The following is a 26,229-nucleotide window of genomic DNA, read 5'->3' as shown; positions in this document are numbered from 1 at the left end:
CGCTCTTCCTGCCTTTGCCATGTGGTTGTCCAGCATCTGGGATTTGGAATATGGCTTTACAGTTTCTGTAGTGGCCGTAGTAACTTATTGATTATTCATTAATCAACCCAAGCATGTGATAAAATTGCTCTTCTAATCTTTAGCAACAAGGAAGGGGTGGTGGTATCAGCTATTCATTTGATGTGAAGCAGAGAGTCTAGATTTGGCAGATGCCTTTCCAACATTAATTATGTCATAAATGGAATAAGAACCAGGGAGTTGAGATGCCAAGGAGCGCTGATCTGGGGCTAGTATGTTCTTGAATTTATTATGATTTGCTAAGATTTTTGCCTAATTTCCTTGGACTGAGGACCAATTCACAGTCAGTAGGGCAAAGGGCAGGTTGCCGTGCAACCCTAAGAGGTTATAATGGCAAATCTCAAGCTTACGTGTGTGAGGGTGGTGGAAGGAGCAAATTTGAAACAGGTGCCCTCTGAACTATTACATCACACCAAACAAATCCTCAAGGTATTAGTTTCTATGGTATAGAATTCTGAATTGAAATTTCAAGTTAATGCTCTAATAGTGCAAAATTGGAATTTTGCATGCTATGCTGATTAGAATAACAATATCAATTGGTGTTACTGAACTTTTAGAAAGTGTGTGTGTTTTGTTGTTTTGAGATTGAATGTGTGAATTCACAACTCACAAACCAAGGAGTGTGGAGAGGTTTTAGTAATAGTTTCTTTCGTGCTAAAAGCATTCTTTTTAAGAATTAGGTCTGGCTGATTTGATTTTATTTAGCAAGAGAATTGGAAATATTTTATAAGAATCTGACTAATATTCTTTGAGTAGAGCATTGGCTCATCAATTTAGCAGGGACTTGATTGAATGAATTATATTCTGAATTTTACATGTTTTGTATTTTCCTCAATTTTCATAGCATTGGTGGATTTTATGGCCCAGCATGCTTCTCCTGTACAACTCTGCTGGCATTGGTGGATTTTAATGTTTAAATTAAAAGGTTTTGTCATATGGTGTTCTTAGTCATTATTACTAGCTGGACCAAGATGTGCTGAGAAGAGTTCATAGCAATTATGTGTGTTCCTTTTGTGGGGGGCGGGGCAGTGAGTGGCTGCCCCTCAAAACAGCGGGACTACCTCCTTCACACTTGTTTCTTCCAGCCTCTTCTCTTTCCCTTGCATCAGTAGTGGTGACCAGAAAAGGAAGTGCTAATTTTGGGGAGGGCTCTTAAGGCTCAATCCACTGCTTCTGCCTCCTTTAGAAATACTAGTAGAAATGAGCCTCATATCCTGTAAGATGTAACTTAAGTATCTGATTTTGCCATTCAAGGCTCTCTATGAATTGATTTCCACATCCATTTTTCAAACTGTTATTTCTTTTTTTTTTTTTTTTTTTTTTTTTTTTTTTTTTTTTTTTTTTTTTTTCCTTTTTTTTTTTTTTTTTTTATTTTGGCATATTATGGGGGTACAGATTTTAAGGTTTCAATAAATGCCCATTCCCCCCCTCCCCCCAAAAGTCTGAGTCTCCATCATGACCATCCCCCAGATGGTGCACATCTCACTCACTATGTATGTATATACCCGCCCCCCTCCCCCCTCCCACCTGCCCAATACCCTATTACTGTAGCACCTATGTGTCTACTTAGGTGCTACTCAGTTAATACCAGTTTGCTGGAGAATATATCTGGTGCTTGTTTTTCCATTCTTGGGATACTTCACTTAGTAGTATGGGTTCCAGCTCTAACCAGGAAAATATAAGGTGTGCTATATCACCATTGTTTCTTAGAGCTGAATAGTACTCCATGGTGGACATATACCACATTTTATTAATCCATTCTTTGATTGATGGGCACTTGGGCTGTTTCCACAGCCTTGCAATTATGAATTGTGCTGCTATAAACATTCGAGTACAGGTGTCTTTTTTGTAGAGTGTCACTGGATCATTTGGGTAGATGCCCAGCAATGGGATTGCTGGATCAAATGGTAGATTCACTTGTATCGCTTTAAGGTATCTCCATATTGCTTTCCACAGAGGTTGAACTAGTTTGCAGTCCCACCAGCAGTGTAGGAGTGTTCCTCTCTCTCCGCAACCACGCCAGCATTTATTGTTTGGAGATTTTTTGATAAAGGCCATTCTCACTGGGGTTAAGTGATATCTCATTGTGGTTTTGATTTGCATTTCCCTGATGATTAGAGATGTTGAGCATTTCTTCATATGTTTGTTGGCCATTCTTCTGTCTTCTTTAGAAAAATTTCTGTTCAAGTCCTTTGCCCACTTTTTAATGGGGTTATTTGATTTTTTCTTCCTAATTTTCGTGAGTTCTAAGTATATTCTAGTTATCAGTCCCTTATCGGATGCATAGGATGCAAAAATTTTCTCCCATTCTGTAGGCTGTCTGTTTACTTTCATGACTATTTCTTTGGCTGTGCAGAAGCTTTGTAGTTTGATCATGTCCCATTTATTTATTTTTGTTGCTGCTGTGATTGCCTTTGGGGACTTCTTCATAAACTCTTTGCCCAGGCCGATGTCTAGGAGAGTGTTTCCAACTTTTTCTTCTAGAGTTCTAATAGTTTCATATCTTAGGTTTAAGTCTGTTATCCAGCGTGAGTTGGTTTTTGTGAGAGGTGAAAGGTGTGGGTCCTGTTTCAGCCTTCTACAGGTGGCTATCCAGTTTTCCCAGCACCATTTATTGAAGAGGGATTCTTTTCCCCAGCGTATGTTTTTGTCTGCTTTGTCAAAGATGAGATGGCTATATGAGGATGGTTTTATATCAGGATTCTCACATCTGTTCCACTGGTCAATATTCCTGTTCTTGTGCCAATACCATATTGTTTTAATTACTACAGCTTTGTAGTATAGTTTGATATCTGGCATATTAATGCCTCCCATTTTGTTTTTGTTGCCTAGAATTGCTCTTGATATTCGGGGTCTTCTTTGGTTCCATACGAAGCGTAAAATTATTTTTTCTATATCTGTGAAGAATGCTGATGGGATTTTAATAGGTATTGCATTGAATCTGTAGATCAGTTTGGGTAGTATAGACATTTTGATGATATTGAGTCTGCCGATCCACGAGCATGGTATGGATTTCCATCTGTTTACATCCTCTGCTATTTCCTTCCTCAGTGTTTCATAGTTCTCCCTGTAGAGGTCTTTTACCTCTTTGGTTAAATATATTCCTAGGTACTTTAATTTCTTTGTTGCTATTGTGAAGGGAATTGAGTCTTTGATTTGGTTCTCAATTAGATTGTTGTTGGCGTATATGAATGCCTCTGATTTCTGTGTATTAATTTTGTATCCTGAGACTTTACTAAATTCATTGATCAGTTCCAGGAGTTTCTTGGTTGAATCCTTGGGGTTTTCTAGATACAATATCATATCATCAGCAAACAGTGAAAGTTTGATCTCTTCTGCCCCTATTTGGATACCTTTGATTCCATTTTCTTGTCTGATTGCTGTAGCCAAGACTTCCAGCACTATGTTGAACAGAAGTGGAGATAGTGGGCAGCCTTGTCTGGTTCCAGTTCTAAGTGGGAATGATTTCAATCTTTCCCCATTCAGTATGATGTTGGCTATGGGTCTGTCATATATGGCTTGTATCATTTTTAGGTATGTCCCTTCTATGCCTATTTTCTTAAGTGTTCGTATCATGAAAGGGTGTTGAATTTTGTCAAAAGCTTTTTCTGCATCTATTGAAAGGATCATGTGATCTTTGTTTTTGCTTCTGTTTATGTGGTGAATTGCATTTATAGATTTACGTATGTTGAACCATCCCTGCATCCCTGGGATGAAGCCCACTTGGTCGTGGTGGATTATTTTTTTGATAAGTGTCTGTATTCGGTTAGCTAAGATTTTGTTGAAAATTTTTGCATCTATATTCATTAGGGATATTGGTCTGTAGTTTTCTTTTTTTGTTGCATCCTTTCCTGGTTTTGGTATCAGGGTAATATTCGCTTCATAAAAGGTGTCGGGGAGGTTTCCGTTCTTCTCGATGTTGTGGAATAGTTTCTGCAAGATAGGTACTAGTTCTTTTTTGTAAGTATGGTAAAATTCAGGTGTGAAGCCATCTGGACCGGGACTTTTCTTTTTAGGGAGATTTTTAATTGCTGTTTCTATTTCAGCTGTTGAGATTGGTCTGTTCAGGGAATCTATTTCTTCCTGGTTGAGCCTAGGGAGGCTGTGTGTTTCTAGAAATTTGTCCATTTCCTCCACATTTTCCAGTTTGTGTGCATAAAGATTTTTGTAGTATTCATAAATTGTATCTTGTATCTCTTTGGGATCAGTTGTGATATCTCCTTTTTTATTCATGATGGAGCTTATTAGAGATTTCTCTTTTCTGCTTTTCGTTAGCTTAGCCAACGGCGTGTCAATCTTGTTTATTTTTTCAAAGAACCAACTTTTTGTTTTATTAATCTCCTGAATAGCTTTCCTGTTTTCAATTTCGTTTAGTTCTGATTTGATCTTGTTGATTTCACTTCTTCTGCTGGGTTTGGGGTTGGTCTGTTCTTCTTTTTCCAGCTCTTTGAGTCGTTTCATTAGATTGTCTATTTGTGATGTTCTTGCCTTTTGGTTATAGGCATTTATGGAGATAAACTTTCCTCTCAGAACTGCTTTAGCTGTGTCCCAGAGGAGTTGATAACTTGTCTCTCCATTGTCGTTTTCTTCATAGAAGTTTTTTATTTCCGTCTTGATTTCTTCATTTACGAAGTAATCATTTAGTAGGAGGTTGTTTAATTTCCACGTTTTTGTGTAGAAATGTGAGTTTCTGTTAGGGTTGATTTCTAGTTTTATTCCACTGTGATCTGAGAAGGTACATGGTATGATTTCTATTTTTTTAAATTTCTTGAGTTTTTCTTTGTGTCCTAGGATATGGTCAATCTTAGAGAATGTCCCGTGAGCTGATGAGAAGAACGTATATTCAGTGGATTTTGGGTAGAATGTTCTGTAGATGTCTGTCAGACCCAATTGTTCTAGAGTTTTGTTTAAGTCCATTATTTCTTTATTAATTTTCTGTTTGGAGGATCTGTCTCGTGCCGTCAGTGGGGTGTTGAAATCCCCGGCGATTATGGAGTTGCTATTAATCCATTTGCTTAGCTCCAGTAAGGTTTGCTTTATGAATCTGGGTGCACCTAAGTTGGGTGCATATATATTTAAAATTGTTATCTCTTCTTGTTGGACTGTGCCCTTCACCATTATATAATGACCCTCTTTGTCTTTTACTACTTTTGTTGGTTTAAAAACTAAATCGTCTGAAATTAGAACTGCCACACCAGCCTTCTTTTGGCTTCTGTTTGCTTGGAATATTGATCTCCACCCTTTTATTTTTAGTCTATGTGCATCCTTGCAGGTTAAATGTGTTTCCTGAAGACAGCATATACTTGGCCTGTATTTTCTTATCCATTCAGCCAGCCTATGTCTCTTGAGTGGAGAGTTTAAGCCATTCACATTTATTGAGAGAACTGATAGGTAAGGTAGATTACTGATCATTCTGTTGGGTTGGATGTTGTTGCTATGATTTGTGTCTTGAGCCATTGTAATATCTGGCCTTTAATATCTTTGGGTTTTGGTTGTTTTTATATCCGTGGATTATTATTATGATGTTCCGTGCATAACACTGTTTTAAGTACTTCTTGTAGGGCTGGTCTTGTCTTGGTGAATTCTCTGAGCCTTTGCTTGTCTGCGAATGTTTTTATTTCTCCTTCATATATGAAGCTTAGTTTTGCAGGGAATAATATTCTAGGCTGGGCATTGTTTTGTTTCAAAAGAGTGAGAATGGGGCCCCAGTCTCTCCTTGCTTGTAAAGTCTCATTAGAGAAGTCTGATGTTATTCGAATTGGCTTTCCCTTGTATGTCACTTGCTTCTTTTGTCTTACAGCTCTTAGAAGGGCCTCTTTAGTTGATACTTTGGTCAGTCTGATGACTGCATGACGTGACGTCTTCCTGTTTGCATTGAATCTCCCAGGGGTCCTCTGGGCTTCTTGAACTTGTATATCGAGATTTTGAGCAAGACCTGGGAAATTTTCCTCTATTATATCTTCAAAAAGCTTGTCCAGCCCTTGAGTGCTGTCTTCCTCCCCTTCGGCTAAACCTATGACCCTCACGTTAGGTTTTTTCACATAATCCCACAGCTCTTGTAGACTTTGATCTTTTCTCTTGTTTCTCTGCTGTATTTCTGTGACTGATTTATTTAATTGGAAGGTGTTATCTTCAAGCTCTGAGATTCTTTCTTCTGCTTGATCCACCCTGTTCTTGAGACTTTCCACAGTATTTTGTAGTTCTCTGATTTGATTCTTCATCTCCAGGACTTCGGTTAAAGTTTTCTTCACTGTGTCAATCTCTTTGTTGAACCTTTGTTCCATTTCTTGGAGGTTTTTTGTGTTTTCTTGGTGTTGGTTATTGAGTTGTTGTTGCAGCTGGGTGAGTGTTCTTATGATCCACATACGAAATTCCTTTTCTGTCATATTGGTTGCCTGATTTTGGTCGGTGTCCGTTTCTAGGGGGCTGGTGCTCCTCCTTGGGGGTGTGTTTTCCGTTTGGTTCTTCATATTTCCTGAGTTCTTTCGCTGATTTCTTCCCATGTCGATCAGTTGTTGTTTCTTTCCTTAGGTTATTGTTTGGGTATTCACACACCTTGTTTAGTTTCTGAGGCGTTAGGTGGTGCCTGTGGGTGAAATTGGACCACTCCCTGTATATTGAGTCAGTGGGTGCCGTAGAAAGGCTGTGCAAGATGCTGTCCCTGTCAGTAGGTGGCGTTTGCTTGGAGGAACAGGCTATGGTGTTGATTTTGAGTCCTGTTATCAGCTCTCGTTCTGGGCGGAGCTGGGTTGGGTAAGCCTGCCCTCAGGCCGTTAGCAGGGGTCAAAGTTCTGTTCTCTGCTGTCAGGGCGGGGCTGGGATGGTCCCGCTCAGCCAGAAAGTCTGGGTGTGGGGGTGGGGCTGTCTGAGACCCACAGTCTGCAGCAGGCCTCGCTTCTTTCCACCCTCCCCAACTCCGCAGCTACTCCTGAGCCTCTGCCAGCAGGCCAGACCCCAAGCCACCAGGCCTCCCCGGACTGTGATGCCGGCGGGGAGGTTCCCTGCACAGGAACGCCACCTGGGTTGGGCGCACGGCCTCCTCCTGGGACGTTCCGCCCGATCCGCCCCTGGAGGCACACAGACCTCAGTAGGCTGTTCACGTATAATCCTTCTGTGCCCCGGGCAATGCTAGCCCTCGGTGCAGGGGATCTGGTCTGCAGGTCCGACCTCTGGGTCCCAGAGTTCAAACTGTATTCCCACCAGGGAGAGGGTTTCCGGTCCTAATTCACCCACAGGGAGCCCAAGCTGGGTCTATGTCTCTCAGCCTCTGAGTCGGCACCGTTTTCCTGGGAACAAGGTGCCAGCAGCACCTGGGAGGGCGGGCGGGGTCCCAAACGGGAAGGTCCCGTTCCCTGGAGGTGCCTCCGGCTGGTGGCTGTATTGTCTCTCTGGGCAGCCGCGGGTAGGGTCGGCGGAGGGGGGGAGGAGGCAATATGGCGCCTGCCGCGCGGCTCTCCGTGCACACGGAGGTGCCCGGAGGAAGTTGGGAACCTGGTGCCACGTCTGTTACAGGCTCACCGTTGGCAGGCGGCGGCAGTCTCTGGGCTGATGTCCGCAGGTCTCTCCACCCGCTGGGGAGCCCACCAGCAGTCCCGAATGCAGGGGAGGGGAAATAGCAAATCCACCTACCCTTGCCGCTGGTCTCCGGGCTGCTCCGGTGGTCTCAGCCTCCAGTTCTCCTCCGCAGCCTCCTCCCGTGGAGTCTCCCGGGGTCTCAGGTACCCCTCCTTCCGGCCCTTGTCCGCTGTATGCTCGTCTTCTTGCTTCTTTTCTCTAGTTTCTGCTAGAATCGGTCTTTTCTGCAGAGACCCTCTGTCTGGCGGTGTTATTCGTCCGCCATCTTGCTCCGCCCCCCCCAAACTGTTATTTCTTACTACTGTAGGAAATGCCCCTGGTCCCTGTTCTTCAACATGCTCCAAAATCTTTTTTTTACTCTGCCCGAATTGAATACATACTTCAAGGCTCACTTTGAGATACAAATTCTACATGAATTTGTCTCTGGCTTCTACCACTCCTTAGTGTACTCCTTTGAATTCCTATAACCCTAATTTATGTGCATAGGGTCTGCTATTTGCTACAGTGGGTTGCCAAAAAATAAATCTTAAAAATAGATGGTATGTTTAAGTTCAAGAATAATTGACTGTGTGCCTATCAGACCCTGTGTTAGATACTAAATGAGAAATAAGACAGATTGTGGCCTTGCTTTCATGGAACCAAGAGGAACAGTGTTAAAAGTCACTTTTCACCAAGCAATGAAAAATCAAAGAATTCATATATGTTCATGAAACAAATATCACTGTGACCAATGTCATAAAAGTAGAAAGTTAAGTTCTAAGTCATATAGCATGTTTGTTATATATTATTTACAAAAATGTTCTGTAAAATCTATTAGAGGAAGAGAACATATTAGCTCTCAGGATGGTAATTACTAAGGGCGAGTACTTGCTCCTTTTTTAGTGGCACTCTAACTTAGTTCTCTCTAAAAGCCAATACCAAGTCTTTCCCTTGAGAAAATAATAAATGCTAATAGGCAGGCAGTCACAAATATTCTCTTACTTGATCCTAAGCACTGCCTTATGAAGCAAGTATTATTATTCTCTTTTTAGAGATTGCAAAGCTAGAGGCCTCTAGAGAAGTAAAGTGACTGTTCTAGGATCACATGGCTTGTATTAGCAAAGCTGAAACAGGAATAGCAGGCTTTTGGTGCCACATCTCCTGCTCCATCCTTTATGGCTCCAAATTTATGCCATTACTCCTTGGTTGTGTTCTCTATTTCCCAGAATTCCAAATGTTTAATCATTAGATTTAAGGGGCTCTAAGCCAGGCAACATGGACAAGGAAAGATCAGGTAATCTCTCAGAAAGTACAAAGTCTAGTGTCAAATGCAATCACATAAATAGATTACTATAATATAATCTGCTAAGTACAGTGATGGTGGTATAGGAATTATGGGCATACAGATAGGGGCTCATTTGTTGAATGAATGAATCAAGAATGAACCTTTTGAGATTCTTTGTTTCTGTCTGTACTATTACTGCCCCTTTCAAGGGCCTCACCTATTATCTTTTAAAAAAACATTTACTGTACTCTGTGTTCTAAGCACTGTGCCTGGCCCTGGTAATTTAGCTGGGAGGCGGGGGGCAATGGCCAAGTATGTAAATGTAAAGACAGGGTGACTTTCCAGACTTTAATAGAAGATCTATGCAGGAACAGAATGTTCTGCCTCTAGGAGCCAGGGAAGACTTAAGAGGATATGATGTTTAGATGATCTTTTATTTATTTCTTACATTTTTATGAGCATGAGTTATTTTAAGGGAATTATAAATACTAGAACTCAAGAATTTTTATTTGCAATACCTTACCCAGAGCTATTCAAAGAGCCATATGGTTCACAAGATATTTCTGTCCTTATAACTGTGCTGAAACCATTGTCATCAAGGTCACCAGCCATCACCATGTTGCCAAATCATGGGTCAAGTCTCAAGCGTCATCTTCGTATGACTTATCAGTCACATTTAACACATGTAATCATGCACTCCTTCTTCAAATGCTTTCTTTACAGAGCTTTCATGATGCTAAGCTCTCCTGGTTTTCTTCCTATCTCACTAGCTATTCCTTTTTAGTCTCCTTTGCTAATTCTACTCCGTCTCCCTGATCTCTTAACATTGGGATATTTAAAGGCTTAGTCTTAGACTTCTTTTCTGCACTATCATCATTCAATCTAGTACTGTAGTCTTAAATGCTATCTATCAATTGATATATATAAAATTTTCATATTCAGCCTTGACCTCTTTTGTAAATTTCAGACTCACATATCCACCTGCTAGTCAACATTTCTACTTGCTTGTCGAATAGTATCTTGAACTTAACATGCCCCAAATATAATTCTGGACTCCTATGTCTGCCTCCTACCTCCAGAACTCTCATTTAGGTTCTCTCCCATCTTTCTACATCATAGTACATAAAACTTCATTCTTCCAGTTGCTCAGGCCAAAATATTTGGAGTCATTAATAACTCATCTCTTTTTCTGCACCTCATATCTAATCTATCAGTAAATCCTTTTTGTTCTGCCCTGAAAATATTTGCAGAATTTGATCACTTCCACTGTCTCTACTTTTATTACTGTGGGCTAGGCCACTATCATTTCTTGCCTGGAATATTGCAATATACCCAGTTCTTTGTATTGTGGCCAGAGTGATCGTTCCTATCCCCTGCTTAAAACAAAATCCAATGTCCTTTTCTTTTTTCTTTTTAGAGACAGGTTCTTTTTCTGTTGCCCAGGCTGGAGTGCAGTGGCACAATTATAGCTCACTGCAGCCTCTGAACTCCTGGGCTCAAGTGATCCTCCCACCTTGGCCTCCCAAAGCACTGGGATCACAGGCCTGAGCCACCACGCCTGGCCACCAACATCTTTTAAACCTCTAAGGCCCTGGCCCCTGTTTACTCTCTTAACCTCATGTCTCAAGTTAGGGGGCTCTAGACCTGTCTAACGCTATAATAATGTGGTGTCCTACAAGGTAAGGCCTAGCAGGGGAGATAGTATGGTGATCCAGAGTGCAGGAGTGAATGGAGGGGAGAAAGGACTCTCTGTGACTGTAAACTACTGTTTTGTGAAACATGAAGGATGGGAGGGAGTGAAGACAGTAATGAAAGCAGGACTCAGGGTCGAAGAAGGTTTTTCCTTCCCCCTGTAAGAAGTGAGTGCCTTAGCTGGGTGTCATGGCTCATGCCTATAGTCCCAGCTACTCAGGAGGCTAAGGCAGGAGGATCACTTGAGCCCAGGAGTTTGAGACCAACTTGGGCAGTTTAGTGAGACTTCGTCTCAAAAAAAAAAAAAAAAAAGTAGAAGACTTAACAATCTTTATGTGTCTATGGAAAGGAGCCCATGGGAGATAGAGATTAAGGCTATTGGTCACTGACTAACCAGGGACAGAAGCAAGCCAGTACTGTGAGGAGAGGCAGCTAGGGCCCCCTTCAATATAGAGACTGTAAATCGACTGCAGTCACTCCTGTTTGCTTAGTTGTATGGCTTAATTCTACCACTTCACCCCTTTTTCTGGCCAAAGCATTCTCAGTATTTTTAATTCACCCTCCCCTACTTTGTCATGTCTGCCCATCCCCCAGTGATCCCTGTGCCTCCTCCCTTGTTCTGCTCCAGGCTCCTGAACATTGTGGAAAGACCTGACACAGGTTCTGAGGATAACATTGCTTCCTGGATCACTGTTTTTCTCTCTATCCCAATTTCTGCCCTCCCCCACCACACCTGTGCTTTAAACTTATCTACTCGTGTGGAATTTGTTCCATGGGGTTAGGGGTTGCCAAACTTTAGCAGCATTCATTACATGGTACCTTCATGATTTTAAAATCCTATCTACATTCTAATGGATCCATTACTTCATACCTCTCTGTGAATCCAATCACTTTTTAAAAAACAAATGTTTCAGAGGGAAACTTTGTATTCCTACCATGAATGGAAATCATACCATTTGATCTAAGTGGAAGATCATGGTAAGAAAAAAAAGGAAAACAGAACAGTATTTTAAGATTTGATGCCTGCAAAAAGTATGAGCCTGAGGCCATTTTTTTTTAATAGGCTAAGTGTTTGGGAGGTGTAGTCAACTTACTACTATCAAACTAGAGACTTACCCTAGCCTTAATTAGAAGGAAGAGGATAGGAAAGGATGAACTTTCTTGAGTACCCTCTGAAATCCTCTGTTATCAGCTGGGGTGGCATCCCTGGAAATAGTGGTTATCAGCTGGGGTGGCATCCCTGGAAATAGTGTTCGTGTGCAGGGATTGTTAGCTCAGGGATCAGCATGCTGTGGTTTAATCAGCTTCCTTAAGATCCTCACACTAAGATGTGGCAATGGCCTCTTTACAAGTCTTTTGCATTCAGACTCTCCCTTTCTAATCTACCCTGCCCAGTCTTAGAGAATCTGTCTTCACATGTGCTGCCTCATATTGCCCCCGTGTCCCTTGAGAAACTTTAATGGCTCCTTGTTGCCTACCTGACCCAGACCACAAGTTTCAATTTGGCAACCAGTGAATGTATCACTCAAGTTTCATGGGCTTCCTATATCTGCAAAAATATGGTAGATCTGCAGTCCCCAACTCCCGGGCTTCCTGTATCTGTAACAGTATGTTAGATCTGTGTGGGTGGTGGGTCCGTGGCCTGTTAGGAACCAGGCCACACAGCAGGAGGTGAGCAAGCGAAGCTTCATCTGAATTTACAGTTGCTCCCCATCGTTCCCATTACTCTCTGAGCTCTGCCTCCTGTCAGATCAGTCACTGTCTCCCATCACCCCCCACACACGGGATCTTCAATTTGCAGGAAAACAAGCTCAGGGCTCTCACTGATTCTGCATTATGGCAAGTTATATAATTACTTCATTATGTATTACAATGTAATAATAATAGAAACAAAGTGTACAATAAATGTAATGTGCTTGAATCATCTAGAAACTATCCCCGCACTGCCCCCCAGTCCATGGAAAAATTGTCTCCCATGAAACTGGTCCCTGGTGCCAAAAAGGTCAGGGACTGCTATGTTAGATGGTGAGAGGACATGGACAAAGGAAGAAATACATACCATAGTCCCAGGATTTAAATAATGTGTCATCTAGTTGGGAAGACAAAATGAACATGAATGCATGTACACATTGTATATGTATATAAAAAAGGGCTGGTGGTCAGGGAGGGCCTCGTGATTCTGCCCATCCCTGGGCTTGGTCATCACATAGCTCCTTCGTGGTGTATGACTCTCACACTGGCTGGGTTTTTTTTTTATTGTGGTAAAAATATATATAGCACAAATTTTACCATTTTAACCATTTAAAGTGTACAGTTCAGTGGCATTTAGTACATTCACAATGCTCTGCAACTGTCCCCGCTATCTATTTCTAGAAAATTTTCATCACTCTAAAGGAAATCTAGTACACAGTAAACAGTCAGTCTCCATCCCCTCCTCCCCAGTTCCTGACAACCACTAATCTGCTTTCTGTCTCTGTGGCTTTGCCTATTTTTATATAAATGGAATCATACAATATAGACCTTCATACAACAGACCTTTTGTGTCTGACTTCTTTCACTTAGCATAATGTTTTCAAGATTGATCCATGATGTAGCATGTATCAGTTCCCTTTGTTGGCAGAATAATATTCCATTGTACAAATATACCACAGTTTGTTTATCCATTCATTGGCTGATGGACATTTAAGTTGTTTCCACTTTTTGGCTATTGTGAATAATGCTGCTCTGAACATTTGTGTACAATTTTCTTTCTGTGGACATATGTTTTCAATTCTTCTAAGTATATACCCAGAAGTGGAAGTGCCAAACTGTTTTTCATAGCAGCTGTACTATTTTTCATTCCCACCAGCAATGTATGAGATATTCCAGTGTCTCCCATTCCTCGCCATTTGTTATTTTTCATTTTTTTATTATACCCACTCTAGTGAGTATGAAGTGATATCTCATTATAGTTTTGATTTGCATTTCCCTAATGGCCAATGGCATGAGCATATTTTCATGTGCTTGTTAGCCATCTGTATATATTCTTTGGTGAAATGTTTAAGAGACAGGGTCATGCTCTGCCTCTCAGGCTGGAGTGCAGTAGTGTGATCACAGATCACTGCAGCCTTGAATCCCTGGGCTCAAGAGATCCTCCTGCCTCAGCCTACTGAGTAGCTGGGACTATAGGAATGCTCCACTGTGCCTGGCTAAGTTTTTATTTTTTGTAGAGACTGGGTCTTGCTATGTTGTCCAGGTTGGTCTTGAACTCCTGGCCTCAAGGGATCTTCCTGCCTTGGCTTCCCAAAATGCTGAGATTACAAGTGTGAGCCACTATGCCCAGCCCCTTTGCCCATTTTTAAATTGGATTGTTTGTGTTTTTGCTGAGTTGTAAGACTTCTTTATATATTCAGCATAATAGATTCTTATGATATATGATTTCCAAATACTTTCTTCCATTCTTTTGGTTGTCTTTTCACTCTCTTGATAGTGTCCTTCAATGCACAAAAATTTTTAATTTTTATGGAATCCAAGTTTTTTATTTTTCTTTTTGTTGCTTTTGCTTTTGATGTCATATCTAAGAAACTATTGCTGAATCCAGGGCCATAGTGATTGGCTTCTCTTCCAAGATTGGGAGCTGTGGCTCACCCTAGGCCATGTCCCCAGAGTCTATCACAACTTAGCACCCAATAGATGCTCGCCAGATGTTTGTGGGATGGATGACTATGTAGTGGGATGTGAGCTGATTCTTGGGGGAAAGGGTTTTTGTGTATAGGTATAGCCCAACCAGAGACATGACTGTGAATGAGCATCAGGGAACCTTATAAACTATGAGATGTGATCTGATCAAAGAGGGAGGGTACTTACGGACAAATTGTAGAGTTCTGGGGATCAGGTAACTGAGTGAGGCCTTCAACAATAGCAAGGGCTTTTGGATGTGATGATGGAAACTTGGATCCATGGAGGAGACTTGTAAGTATTGAAGAAAGCTCCTCAGGGAAAGGGAAGCTGGCTGACTTAATGCCATACATCCTAGAATAGGGCTTGGCTGGTATTAGGCCTTAATAAATATTTGGGCAGCCTGATGAAGGAGACTTTTAAGTTATTTAAATGTGAGACTTTCCATAATATAGACCTCCTTACATATTCTACTCTATCTCATCCTCCTTCCAAACTTGAACTTGTCCTGTTTACTAGACTGACCCCTCTATTGCTCCTCACACTTGGCACTGTCTGCTCAGCTGCACACATTGCTCATAACCCTGCTCAGAATACCCTTGCTTCTTTCTTGTCTAATTGATTCCATTCCTCTGGGCCTAAGACACTATCCAATTATCCACAGAATTTCAGTACTGCTACTGCAATGTGTCAGTTTACAGCTCTGGTCAGAAAACTTACCAGAGCTTAGGGTCACGTGAATTTGGTTCAGATGCAGCCTCTACTAGTTACTGTGTAACCTCAGATATGCTGGTCTTCCTCTGTCTGCCCTGGTTTCCTTATTGGAAAATGGCAGTAGCAACACTGATTAAATAGTTTTGTGACAGTGAAATGGAAAAAAAAAATAAAACCCTTAGTAAAGGGTCCAGCTCCTAATAAGTAGTCGAAATAGTAGCTATACTGTTTCTAGTTTTCTAGTGGTTTTCTGTATCTTAATCTTGCTTCTCAGCAAGATTGTGGGTTTCTTCTGCAGTGCAGAAGCTGATTCTTATGCTTATTGTAACTAGTATATTTGGCACAAAGCTAGGGCTATAGTAAATGATTAAGAGACATTTGTTGGTTTGAGGTGAGATTGTGACTACCTGAAGTTATTTGCTTTGGAAGAAAGGACATTGTGATAAAATTCTATATTATCCCACCATTCATTTTATTAAGCCTAACTTTTGCTTTGTTCGCTGGTGGTCTGGGACTGAGTTGGGGTAACCTGATTGTATGAACGAGTGTGTGTGCATGAGTGTGCATGAGTGTGCGTGAGTGTGCGTGAGGAGGAGTAGGGGGATGGTGGAGGTGGTGACAATTGATTCTCTAAGGAGCAGAGCCAGGCTACAGCTCACCATCCTAACTATTGCTACTAGCTTTCCTCCCCAAGCCTTAGAGCTGTGGGGCTGTTATCTGCGTGGGCAGCTGTCATGGCCTTGGCTCCTCATTCTTCCAGGCTGCCTTCACCACAATAGGAAATGAGGTCTTTTCCACCCTCCTGTAAGGCTTCCCCACCAATGCATCATGCTTTGCGAGAGGCTATTGCCCTGGCTGTATACAGTGCTGGCAAAGTGCTAAAGTTAAAGCAGTAAATTCAGGATAATGGTTGCCTCTGGAGAGAGAGGCAGGGCCATGAACTCTGAGAAGGGGCTTCAGTTATATTTGAAGTATTTATTTTTAATGCAGGGCTATGGGGCACATGGCTGTTCATTGATATGATATAATATTATATTATCATGGATATTATACAATCTTGAATTTGCTGGTTATCATTTCTGTGCATGTATTATCCATAGAAATACCATATTTTTAAATATTTTCAAGATTTATATGTGTGAAATTATCAAATTTTATGTGCACTTCAGCTACCTATATTTTTTGCTTGATTTTTTTGAGATTGGTCTATATCGATACATGCAGGTTTAGACCTCTGTATTATAAAGAGAGCACAATTGATGTCTATTTTCTGCTATTGGTGGACATTTCAACGGTTTCCTATTTTTCAGTCTTGCAAACATGGCTTTGACAAATAATCTGATATATAGCACCTTGTGCCATGGACAAGAGAGTTGTGTAGGAGTGGACTTGCTAGGAGACCATCGGACATATATAACTTTCACTTTGTTGGCATTGCCAATTCTCTCCTCATAGTGGTTGTCCTAGCTTACTTTCCCACCAGTAGTGCATGAGAGTTGATGTTGGTTCACATCAACCCTTGGTAGTCACATCTGTGCTTTTCTTTCTCTCTCTAGACCACCAGAAAAGGTGGTAAGGAGGGAAAGTTTTATGATTAGGAGGATAATGGCAGCTCTGAGGAATTTCCTGTTACATTTATTTTAATGAGGAAAAGATTTTGTTCTCTGTTTTGGTGAAAATAATGTTTATACTTCTGTGGAAAACAGTTACATTTTTTTACCCTGAAGTAGTACAGTTTGTTCCTTTTTTTCTCTCTTTTCTTCCTTCCTTCCTTCCTCTTTCCTTCTTTCTTTTTGTTTACATTCTTGGCAAATAAGTAGGAAAGACCAATTAGCAAGTTAATGTTCTAAATGTTCACTTGCAGTAATAGTTATTTTTAAGTGTTCTAAATAGCATGGAACATTAGGTTTATTCTTATTGCTTTTCAAAGTTTTGAATTTGTTAAAATGAATTGAATTTAAAATGTGACACAACTTTATGGATAAAGATTGTTCATAATTATTTCCCGCGCTACATGCATTTTGTGATGGGAAAAATAAATGATAGCAAAATGTGATTACATTTTAAAACAGATTAGAAAAGTCATGAAGAATAACTGGCTATTTTATGTTTTTTCATGTGTTCATAGGTGGGAAAGGAGAAGTTCCACAAATCCCAACATTGGGGCTTTTGCAATAATGTTAGGATGCTAGTGAGTGATGATAAACCTGGAATTGGTGGAGAACTACTTCCCGGGCAAAAGATGAAGCCTAAATATAGCAGGTTTCCTACAGGAGATGGAACTGATGCACCCTCGTGGGTAGCTTTTGATAAACAGGTAAGTCACATGACATTGGGAGAAATACAATCTTAAAATTTTACAGATATTTAACAGATTTGAGAAAATAAGAGTCTCCAAGGTAAATTTTAATGCTAGTTCTTTTTTCTCTGGCTTTTCCACTTATTATTGCCTTTATTTTTAGTGTTTCTCCCTTGTCTTTATTTTTTTAATTGACAAAATTGTATACATTTATGGTGTGCAACATTATGTTTTGAAATATGTATACACTGTGGAATGGCTAAATTGAGCTAATTAACATATTTGTTACCTCACATACTTATTTTTTTGTGGTGGGAACACTTAAAATATACTCTCTTAGCAATTTCCAATTATACAATACATTGCTATTACTATAGTCACCATATTGTATAATAGATCTCTTGAATTTATTCCTCCTAAGTGAAATTTTATATCTTGACCAAGGCTAATTCTTCTAAAAAGGTGAATTGAGGAACAAAAGTACCCTAAACAAAGAAAAATTATCCTTGCTCTGTTATTTCTGACCAAGTGCATTGGTTCCAGGATGCTAAATGTTCATCTCTCTTGGTCAATGCTTATCAATCTTTCTCTCATCTCCTTCCCTGGATAGGATAATCTGTCCTTCTATAGACAATAAGAGTCTGGTCAGACTCACTTTCATTTCATGAGTTGCCATTACCTAAATAATTTTGTTTGATTCTGAATGTGGCATTAAATAGGAACAGCAAAATGCCTTCTTTTCTCCATATTAATTATGGTTCTCCGTCTCTAAGGCCGAAAGGGTGACATGGCAAGAATTATAGAAGTGAAGGGAAGAGGTATCATTATTGGACAAGAGTCGGAACTTTTTAATGTATGTGTCTGTACACATAACACACACACATGCACACTCGTATACTGACATTGGCAGTTGGAAAAGGGAATGCACTTGAGTATCTTAAAAAGCAACTAAGATCAAAGGAAAAAGAAGAACAAGGGGACCAGCTTATGGATATGCTGTGTTTATCAGATAATCCCTTATCACAGCTCCTTGTTCTGTTCTCAAAAAAAAACCCCTATTAATAGATTATTTTAGATCTTGTAATTAAAAAATAATTCAGGACTGTAGTATGTTAAATTGACCTGGTAGTTTTTAACAGCTTTTAACATGGATTGGTTGGCAATACTTTGATTCCAATTAAAATGTCCTCAAATTTGGTAGAAGTGACACATCCCCATGTCATCTGTGATAGCGTAGATCAATTAGAGTACACATTTTTTTGAAGCTCAGTTCTGACATTTACAGAGATCTAACAGACCACAGGAAGGTTTCTTTCCTGGGAAACGATTTCTCCTTTGAACATGGGCCAATATCTTTCTTTCTTTTCTTTCTTTCCTTTCCCTTCCCTTCCCTTCCCTTCCCTTCCCTTCCCCTTCCCCTTCCCCTTCCCCTTCCCCTTCCCCTTCCCCTTCCCCTTCCCCTTCCCCTTCCCCTTCCTTCCTTCCTTCCTTCCTTCCTTCCTTCCTTCCTTCCTTCCTTCCTTCCTTCCTTCCTTCCTTCCTTCCTTCTTTCTTTTTCTTTCTTTCTTTCTTTCTTTCTTTCTTTCTTTCTTTCTTTCTTTCTTTCTTTCTTTCTTTCTTTCTTTCTTTCTTTCTTTCTTTCTTTCTTTCTTTCTTTCTTTCTTTCTTTCTTTCTTTCTTTCGTTCGTTTAAGTACCTGACTTAGTGTTGGACCCAGAGCTTAAAAACAATTTCTAGGCTGACTGACTTCCGTAGATTATGTATGGTTTTCTGTTACTCTCAATCTTATAGGATGTTTAATTTGCAAGGGCCAAAGAAAAGGTTCTATTTTTACCTCATGTCTAAAAGAGGGTATTGACAATATTTTAAACTAATCTACTACTGAATAAATAATGTAGGCCACAATGTATTAAACTTTTCTCTTGTATTTAAAGTTGAAAATCCGTTTCATTTCATGTTTTTCTCAATGTTTAATATGTGCCTTTCAAGCATATTTTGTAGTCCTTTAATTACTTATAAAATTATGTAGAATATTTATGAAGTTGGAATAATTTTAGGTTCTGACTGCTTGAGAAAATGAAGAGCTTGCTCATATTAGGTCTAACTAGATGCAACATAATTCTTTAAGTTATTTTGTTGGTCAACTTCAATTAAATATTCATTGAGCTTTAAATGAGACACGAAGACTATGAAATATTTATGTGCTCTGATGAGATTGTGAACTATAGACTAGCACTAGATCCTGGTTAATACCCAGGGCAAATTATAAAGTGCTTTCTACATTAGTGATTCAACAAAACAACTCAACACCTGTTAATCATTTTTCTTAAAAATGAGACATTTTTAATTTGTTGCCAGTTTTTCCAATAGCTTTTAATCTTAGCTATATATATATATATATATATATATATATATATATATATATATATATATATCTAGGGTTATACTCTCAATATAAAGTAAAAATAAAGTCAATTCTTTGGAAAGTGTATTAAAATTAATATTTGTAGTAGATGCTCTTGGTGCTCACCCAGAATCATATTAGGGGGCAGTGGCAAATGCTTTGACAGCTTCTACCTGTAATCCTCCCTGGAGACTTGCTCTTGGCTGATGGGAGTTGCATCTCCCAAAGACACCTGCAAGGTTATACTGGCACCTTTCTCCCAAGAGGGGGCAGCCAGTGACTGACTGATTTATCAAGGGTAAAAAGCTCCCTTGCTTCAAAGGTAGAACAGTTCTTTACTGTGATTTAGGCTCCGTAGTTCCTAGTGCATCAGGCTAAAGCTAAACTTGACCTGAAAATGCATCCTGGCTCATTTCCCTTTCCTTTGCTGCTTCCCTTACTCTTTTAGAAATTTCTTCCAAGAATGTGCCCTTAATAAATCACATGCACCTAAATCTCTGTTTTAGGTTCTGCTTCTATGGAACCTAACCTAAGACAGCATTCCAGTTTTTATCCATAATTCTAAAAGTGACCATCAAAATGCCCTGCTCAGGCAGACCATCACATTATAAGCAGAGAAAATGCTATTTGCAATCACCAAAATAGCTAGCATTCGTTATCCTGTATGGCCCCCATGGTGGACACTTCTAATTGTTTATCCTTTATTTATTCTCCCCTTTATTCTTACAGACAGAACAGTGGTTTTTTTCAGTTTTATTCAGGCTGGAAATGTACCCCCCCAGGCTTCTTGCAGCTAGGGCTTTCCATGTGACTCACTTCTGGCCAATGATACAATAAATGCATTAATGTTTGTTGGGTGGGGCTCCTGGGATAGTTATTGTTTTTCTAATGAAAACAGTCAAGCTCAGCTGGTACAATTTCCTGCCCTTTGCCCTCCCTTTGTTTTCCTGTCTGGAACTAGGACATAATTCCTAGGACACAGCAGCCATCTTGTGGGTGCAGTGAGATGAAGGGAGCCTAGGTCCTCATCAGCATCACGGAGCTATTGTTTATGGCCCAGCCTCTCTCTCTTTGTCTTGCAGTAATATGAGAAAAATCAACCCCTACTTCAGAGGTTCTCAGCCCAGAGAGGCATTTGGAAATGTGCAGAGGTGTTTTGGGTTGTCACAATGACTAGGAGCAGGGCTGGATGAGGATAAGGCAAATGAGGTGATTGCCTTGGATGCAACATTTAAGGGGTGCCCCCAAACTCAGTAATCAAACTAGATAATATTTTAGTGTAATATCTTAAAAAATGAAAATTAATGCCAGAAATCCATGATGAACAAAATGCCAACATTTTAAATAAAGACAGGATCAGTAATTGTGCCATGAGAGCCATACTGGAGCCTGAGGCAAAAGGAAAAATCAGTAATACTGATCCCACCTTTATTAAAAACTTGGCGTTTTGACATTATGTTCATCCTGGATTTTTCTTGCATTAATTTTGATGTTTTAAATTTCCTCACCCTAGGGCCAGCCCTGACCAGGATGTGCTGCCACTATTTAGTACCTAGGACCCAAGTATGTATGGCACATCCTGTGATGTGGGAAAGGCAAACCCATACTGGGAAGAATTGTTCTACCTCAAATGCCAGTAATGTTCCCATTGAAAAATACAGTCCTACTTGCTTAGAATCTCTGGCACTGGGGCGATTTATACAAATAGCCCAAAGAATTTTACCTGACACTGCATTCACTTCCCAAAGACTAGTTATTTCATTGAATTCATTTAAATAAAACCAGGCCATGATGGACTAAGATAAAAACAAGACCACTCCATAATCATAATCCATATGAACACAGAGAGAACATGAACATTGTCCAAGCTACAAAATGTACCACTCACACCAGTGATTTCCAGTCATTATCCCAGTACCTCCATAAGGAAGAAGCAAACATCAATGGCTGCCTTCGCTGTATAAAGGAGGAATCATGTGCAAGAAGTGGAGCGGGGGCTAGGGTCTGAGAGGTGTTGGAGACACTGGTTCTGGTCCTGGTCCTCCCATTACTAACTGTGTGATTGTGGCTTAGTCACTTTATCTCTCTGAGCCTCAGTTTCCTTGGTTATAAGGCAGGCATTGGTTAGCTGATCTCTTTACCTCTAGAAGTTTGTATAAGACTTGACTAAGGTCAAATTTAGCTTGTTCATCCTAGAACTGAGCCAGGACCCTGGATCTCCTGCCCTGAGGCTCTTTCTAATTACACCAGGCACTCTCTGCTTCATTATTAATTGAAATTTGGCATTTAGCAGTTTATGCTACGTTGAGGTTGCTATCATATAAGATCTATCATTAGCGCTTTTAGAAAAAATCAGAATAGTTAGAAACACACAAATGACTGAATGTTTTTATATGACTTTTATCTGGCTGTTAAGCACCATTTACATAGACTGTATAATTATGCTCTCATTTCTTTTCATTTGTCAATGGCTCCTAGTTAGCCTAATTTGTTTGCTATTTTACAAATGACTCTATTATAGTAAGTGGCAGGATAAAGGTTGATCTTATGGGGTATGCATGCATTTAAAAATATTACTTCATTTTTTCCATCTATTGTAAACATAATAATTATAATCAAAACTACTGACCACAGAATTAGAATTTTAATAATTTTGCATTAATTGACATTGAGTTTGTATTGAGCTGATTATTTATGTAGCCTATGTGACTCTATGTTTTAAACAATATAAAAATAAATTTTAAAAATATAATTTGGTCTCTTGAGTCATCTTGATTTTTTTTTTAATTGAACAAGTTTGTTTTTGCTCATTTGCAGTGAGGGAAAACATACACCCTGAACAGCCATGGGATGTCTAAGGAAACAGTTATTAGAAAAGACTTATTATAGGATTTGGGCTTGTGTTAGGTAATTTTGGGGAATGATTAAGGAAGTGGGGCTTTGCTTTGGATTGGGTGCTATCAGGAAGGAGGGTTATTTTTATGATTGAGTATCTTAATAAATCTCATTTATAGAGGGAGCAGACTAGAGCAAGGTTACAGCTGTATTTGGGAGAGAAGCAGCTGTCACTCCTATGAGCCAGGAGAGGAGGATATTTGGCATTTTGTGGCTGGACAATGTTCATTTTCTACCTGTGTTCAGATGTGATTATGGAGTGGTCTTGGTTTTGTTTTGTTTCATCACAGTCACAGAGTGGCCTTGTCTGATGTTGGTGATCTCTGAAATTGTTCTTGTTCAACAGGAATACACCAAGGCCTAGCTGTTGGTGCCAGGCTGGCTTGTAGATGTCAGGGGCTGCTTTTCTGTTTCTCACCCAGTAGCAGCCAGAATTTTTTTTTTTTTTAAATAGAGTCTTGCTCTGTTGCCCTGGGTAGAGTGCAATGGCATCATCATAGCTAATTGCAACCTCCAACTCCTGGGCTAAAGCAATCCTCCCATCTCAGTCTCCCAAGGAGGTAGGACGACAGGTGCATGCCACCACACATGGTTAATTTTTTCTATTTTTAGTAGAGATGGGGTCTCACTCTTGCTCAGGCTGGTCTCGAACTCCTGACCTCAAGTGATCCTTCTGCCTTGGCCTCCCAGAGTGCTAGGATTACAGGCATGAGCCACCACACCCGGCCAGACTGGGTGGCTTAAACAACAGAAATTTATTCTCTCACAGTTCTGGAGGTTGAAAGTTCAAGGTCAAGGTGCTGGCAGGGTTGGTTTCTCCTGAGACCTACTTCCTTGCCTTATAGGTGACTGCCCTCTTGCTACCTCTTTACATGGTCATCTTCCATGCACATCAATTATTTTTTTAGCATAAAATCCTTATCATTTGTAAGATTTTAGTTCAATAATTAGGAAGAAACTGATAGTTACTATTTGATTTGTTGACTTAAATTTTAGTCTGATTTATATTTTGTTCTGAATTTTTAATCTATAGAAGTTTTGGTTATTTATGTACTTTCCCCTTCTGAATTCAAACCAGCTGCAGTTTTATTTGAAACATTAAAAAAATTATTTACCATCCTTGATTTTGTGTTTTCAGGATTCTGTCCTATGATAAGCTCACCCTTTTGTAACATTGATAGTGGGTGATAGTACAAACACCGACCACATAATCTAGCTGTATTCTTTAAAAAAATTTTTTTGAAGTAAGTTTGGACTCACAATAAGTCACAAAAATAGTAGAGAACTCTTGTGTACCCTTTCCCCAATGATATAATAACGTCTTATATGACCATAATACATTATCAAATCCAGGATTTTGCCTTCTGCAACATGATAAAACAAAAACAAAAACAAAAACAAACCAGGAAATTGACATTGGTTATAACACCAATAAATATAAATAATATAAATATAAATATAAAACTAAACTGCAAATCTTATTTGGATTTCACCAGTTTTTATATGCACTCATTTTTTCCCCTTTAGTTTGTAGTTCTATGAAATTTTATCCCATGTATAGATTCATGTAACAACCACCAGGATCAGGATGTAGAATATCTATATTTCTTCAGGATTTTATGGTTCAAATCTTCATTTTTATCAATTTTATTGAGGTAAACTTTATTTTAATTTTTAAAATCAACTTTATTGATATATCATTTACATACAATAAAGTGCACCCATTTTAAGCATACAGTTCCATGAGTTGTGACAAATGTATGCATATGTGTAACCACCACCCCAGATACTACATAGAACTATGTTTTTAACCTCTCCTGGTCTCAGTTCCCTCATCTGTGTGAAATGAGAATAACAAAACCCAACTGGGAGTTGCTGTGAACATCAAATGGACAATGCATGTCAGTTGCCCAACTCATAGTAGATAGTCATGAAGAATTAATTCTCATCTTTTGTCTAAGGCTTGGCTTATTTCCTTACATGGGGCTGGAAGTGCAGTGTTCCTAGGGGAAGTGAAGCATAAGCTGGGCCTATCCCAGCCATCACTTATGCTGCAAGATTCTTACATTTTTCTTTGGCATAAATTCTGGCATATTCCAGAATATTAAGTTTGTAGATGCTATCATGGAGACCAGTGAGTTCTAAAAAGCAGCCATTAAGCTATTGATGCATTGTTCTTCCCAGCTGTTCCTCCATGCATCATTTATGTTGGGGGTATTAGGGTAGTTAAAAAAAAGTCTTATATTATCTACACAAAAGATTTTGTGATGTCTCTTCTATTTTAGCAATGATCTTTTAGGAGGAAAGGCAATAAATAACTTTTTTAATTACTTATTGTTTCATTATTCTGAACTAACAGCAGTCAGTAATAGACTACTACAGTTGTGTTTACATCCGCATTATTCAGAAATTGTACTCATAGTTTTTACACCATGATCATCTAGGTTATAGAAACTTCATGTAGGTCTTTTTATGTTTAGTTGAAATTCTACTTCCTTTGCAATCTACTCTGTTCTTTCCCACCTTTCAGTTTAAAACAGGAAGTCTGTTTTGAGTGTATTTTATTCTATTTCTCTCCGATTCTACTTGTTGATTCTTTCATCCAGTATTTCAGGGCATTTATTTTTGCATTTATATTTGAATATCAAAAATAAATCAAAACTATATTTTTTCAAGTCCTCTGAAACATTTGCCCTAACCCTGACTCAAAGTAAGTTACTTTCATCATAATACAACTAAAAGAACCTTGCTTTATATTTGTAAATTTAATTTTACAACAGCATTATTACTTTGTATTTTAACTATTTGTCTGCATGACCATCTGTGGCTTTTTTGCCCTTTGTAACATAGTAGGTGAAATTGTATTAGAAAGAAGGGAGTGAGGAAGAACGGGAGATAAAAGGAGAGCCAGAAGGGAAAAAAGAGAAAGAAAAAAAGCAAAAGAAGGAAAGAGAAAGGAAAAAGGAAAAAATCCAGCAAACCAAACCTATGAAAAGTTTAAAACCAGCATAGGAGAGCCAGGTGTAGTCGTGTGCACCTATAATCCCCGCTACTCAGGAGGCTGAGGTGAGAGGATGTCTGGAGCCCAGGAGCTTGAGGCCAGCCGAGGCAATATAGCAAGACTCCAAGTCTGGTTTTTTTTTTGAGACAGGCTGGACAGGCTGCAGTTATGTCATTATAGCTCACTGCAACCTCAAACTACTGGGCTCAAGTGATTCTTCCACCTCAGCCTCCTGAGTAGCTGGATCTACAGACCTGTGCCATCATGCCCAACTAGTTTTTCTTATTTTTTTGTAGAGACTGGTCTCACTGTCTTGCCCAGTCTGGTCTCGCATTCCTGGGCTCAAGCAATGCTCTCACCTTGCTCTCCCAAAGTTGTGGGATTACAGGAATGAGTCACTGCGCCTGGCCAAAATTGTAGTTTCGATTCTGGTCTCGTTGGCTTTTGCAGTAAGCTTTATAATGGAAGCTTGGGTTCTCACTGAAACATAATGGGGATAGTATTATTAATGCGTGTTCCCAGCTTTCTCTTTTTCCCCATACCCTTCCTGAACAAAAATTTGTCTTTGTTCACCCCACTTTACCCCTTCCTTCATCCTCTAAGGATTCTTCTTAATTTTTCGGTCAGATTCTTAATCTTTGGGGGATGTA

General features: G+C 39.6%; 1 protein-coding gene across 1 annotated transcript in view; it reads left to right on the top strand.

Moving 5' to 3' along the window:
* EFHC2 (EF-hand domain containing 2) overlaps positions 1 to 26,229 on the top strand; it is a 168,753-nt gene that overhangs the window by 24,579 nt on the left and 117,945 nt on the right. Inside the window, exon 2 of the mRNA XM_020285042.2 lies at positions 17,109 to 17,297. Coding sequence (XP_020140631.1) covers positions 17,109 to 17,297 — 189 coding nt within the window. The remainder of the gene's footprint in view (positions 1 to 17,108; positions 17,298 to 26,229) is intronic.

Source organism: Microcebus murinus, chromosome X, assembly GCF_040939455.1.
Source record: "Microcebus murinus isolate Inina chromosome X, M.murinus_Inina_mat1.0, whole genome shotgun sequence".
NCBI lineage: Eukaryota > Metazoa > Chordata > Mammalia > Primates > Cheirogaleidae > Microcebus > Microcebus murinus.
The sequence above is the reverse complement of the archived record's forward strand: the minus strand, read 5'-3'. Positions and strand labels throughout refer to the sequence as shown.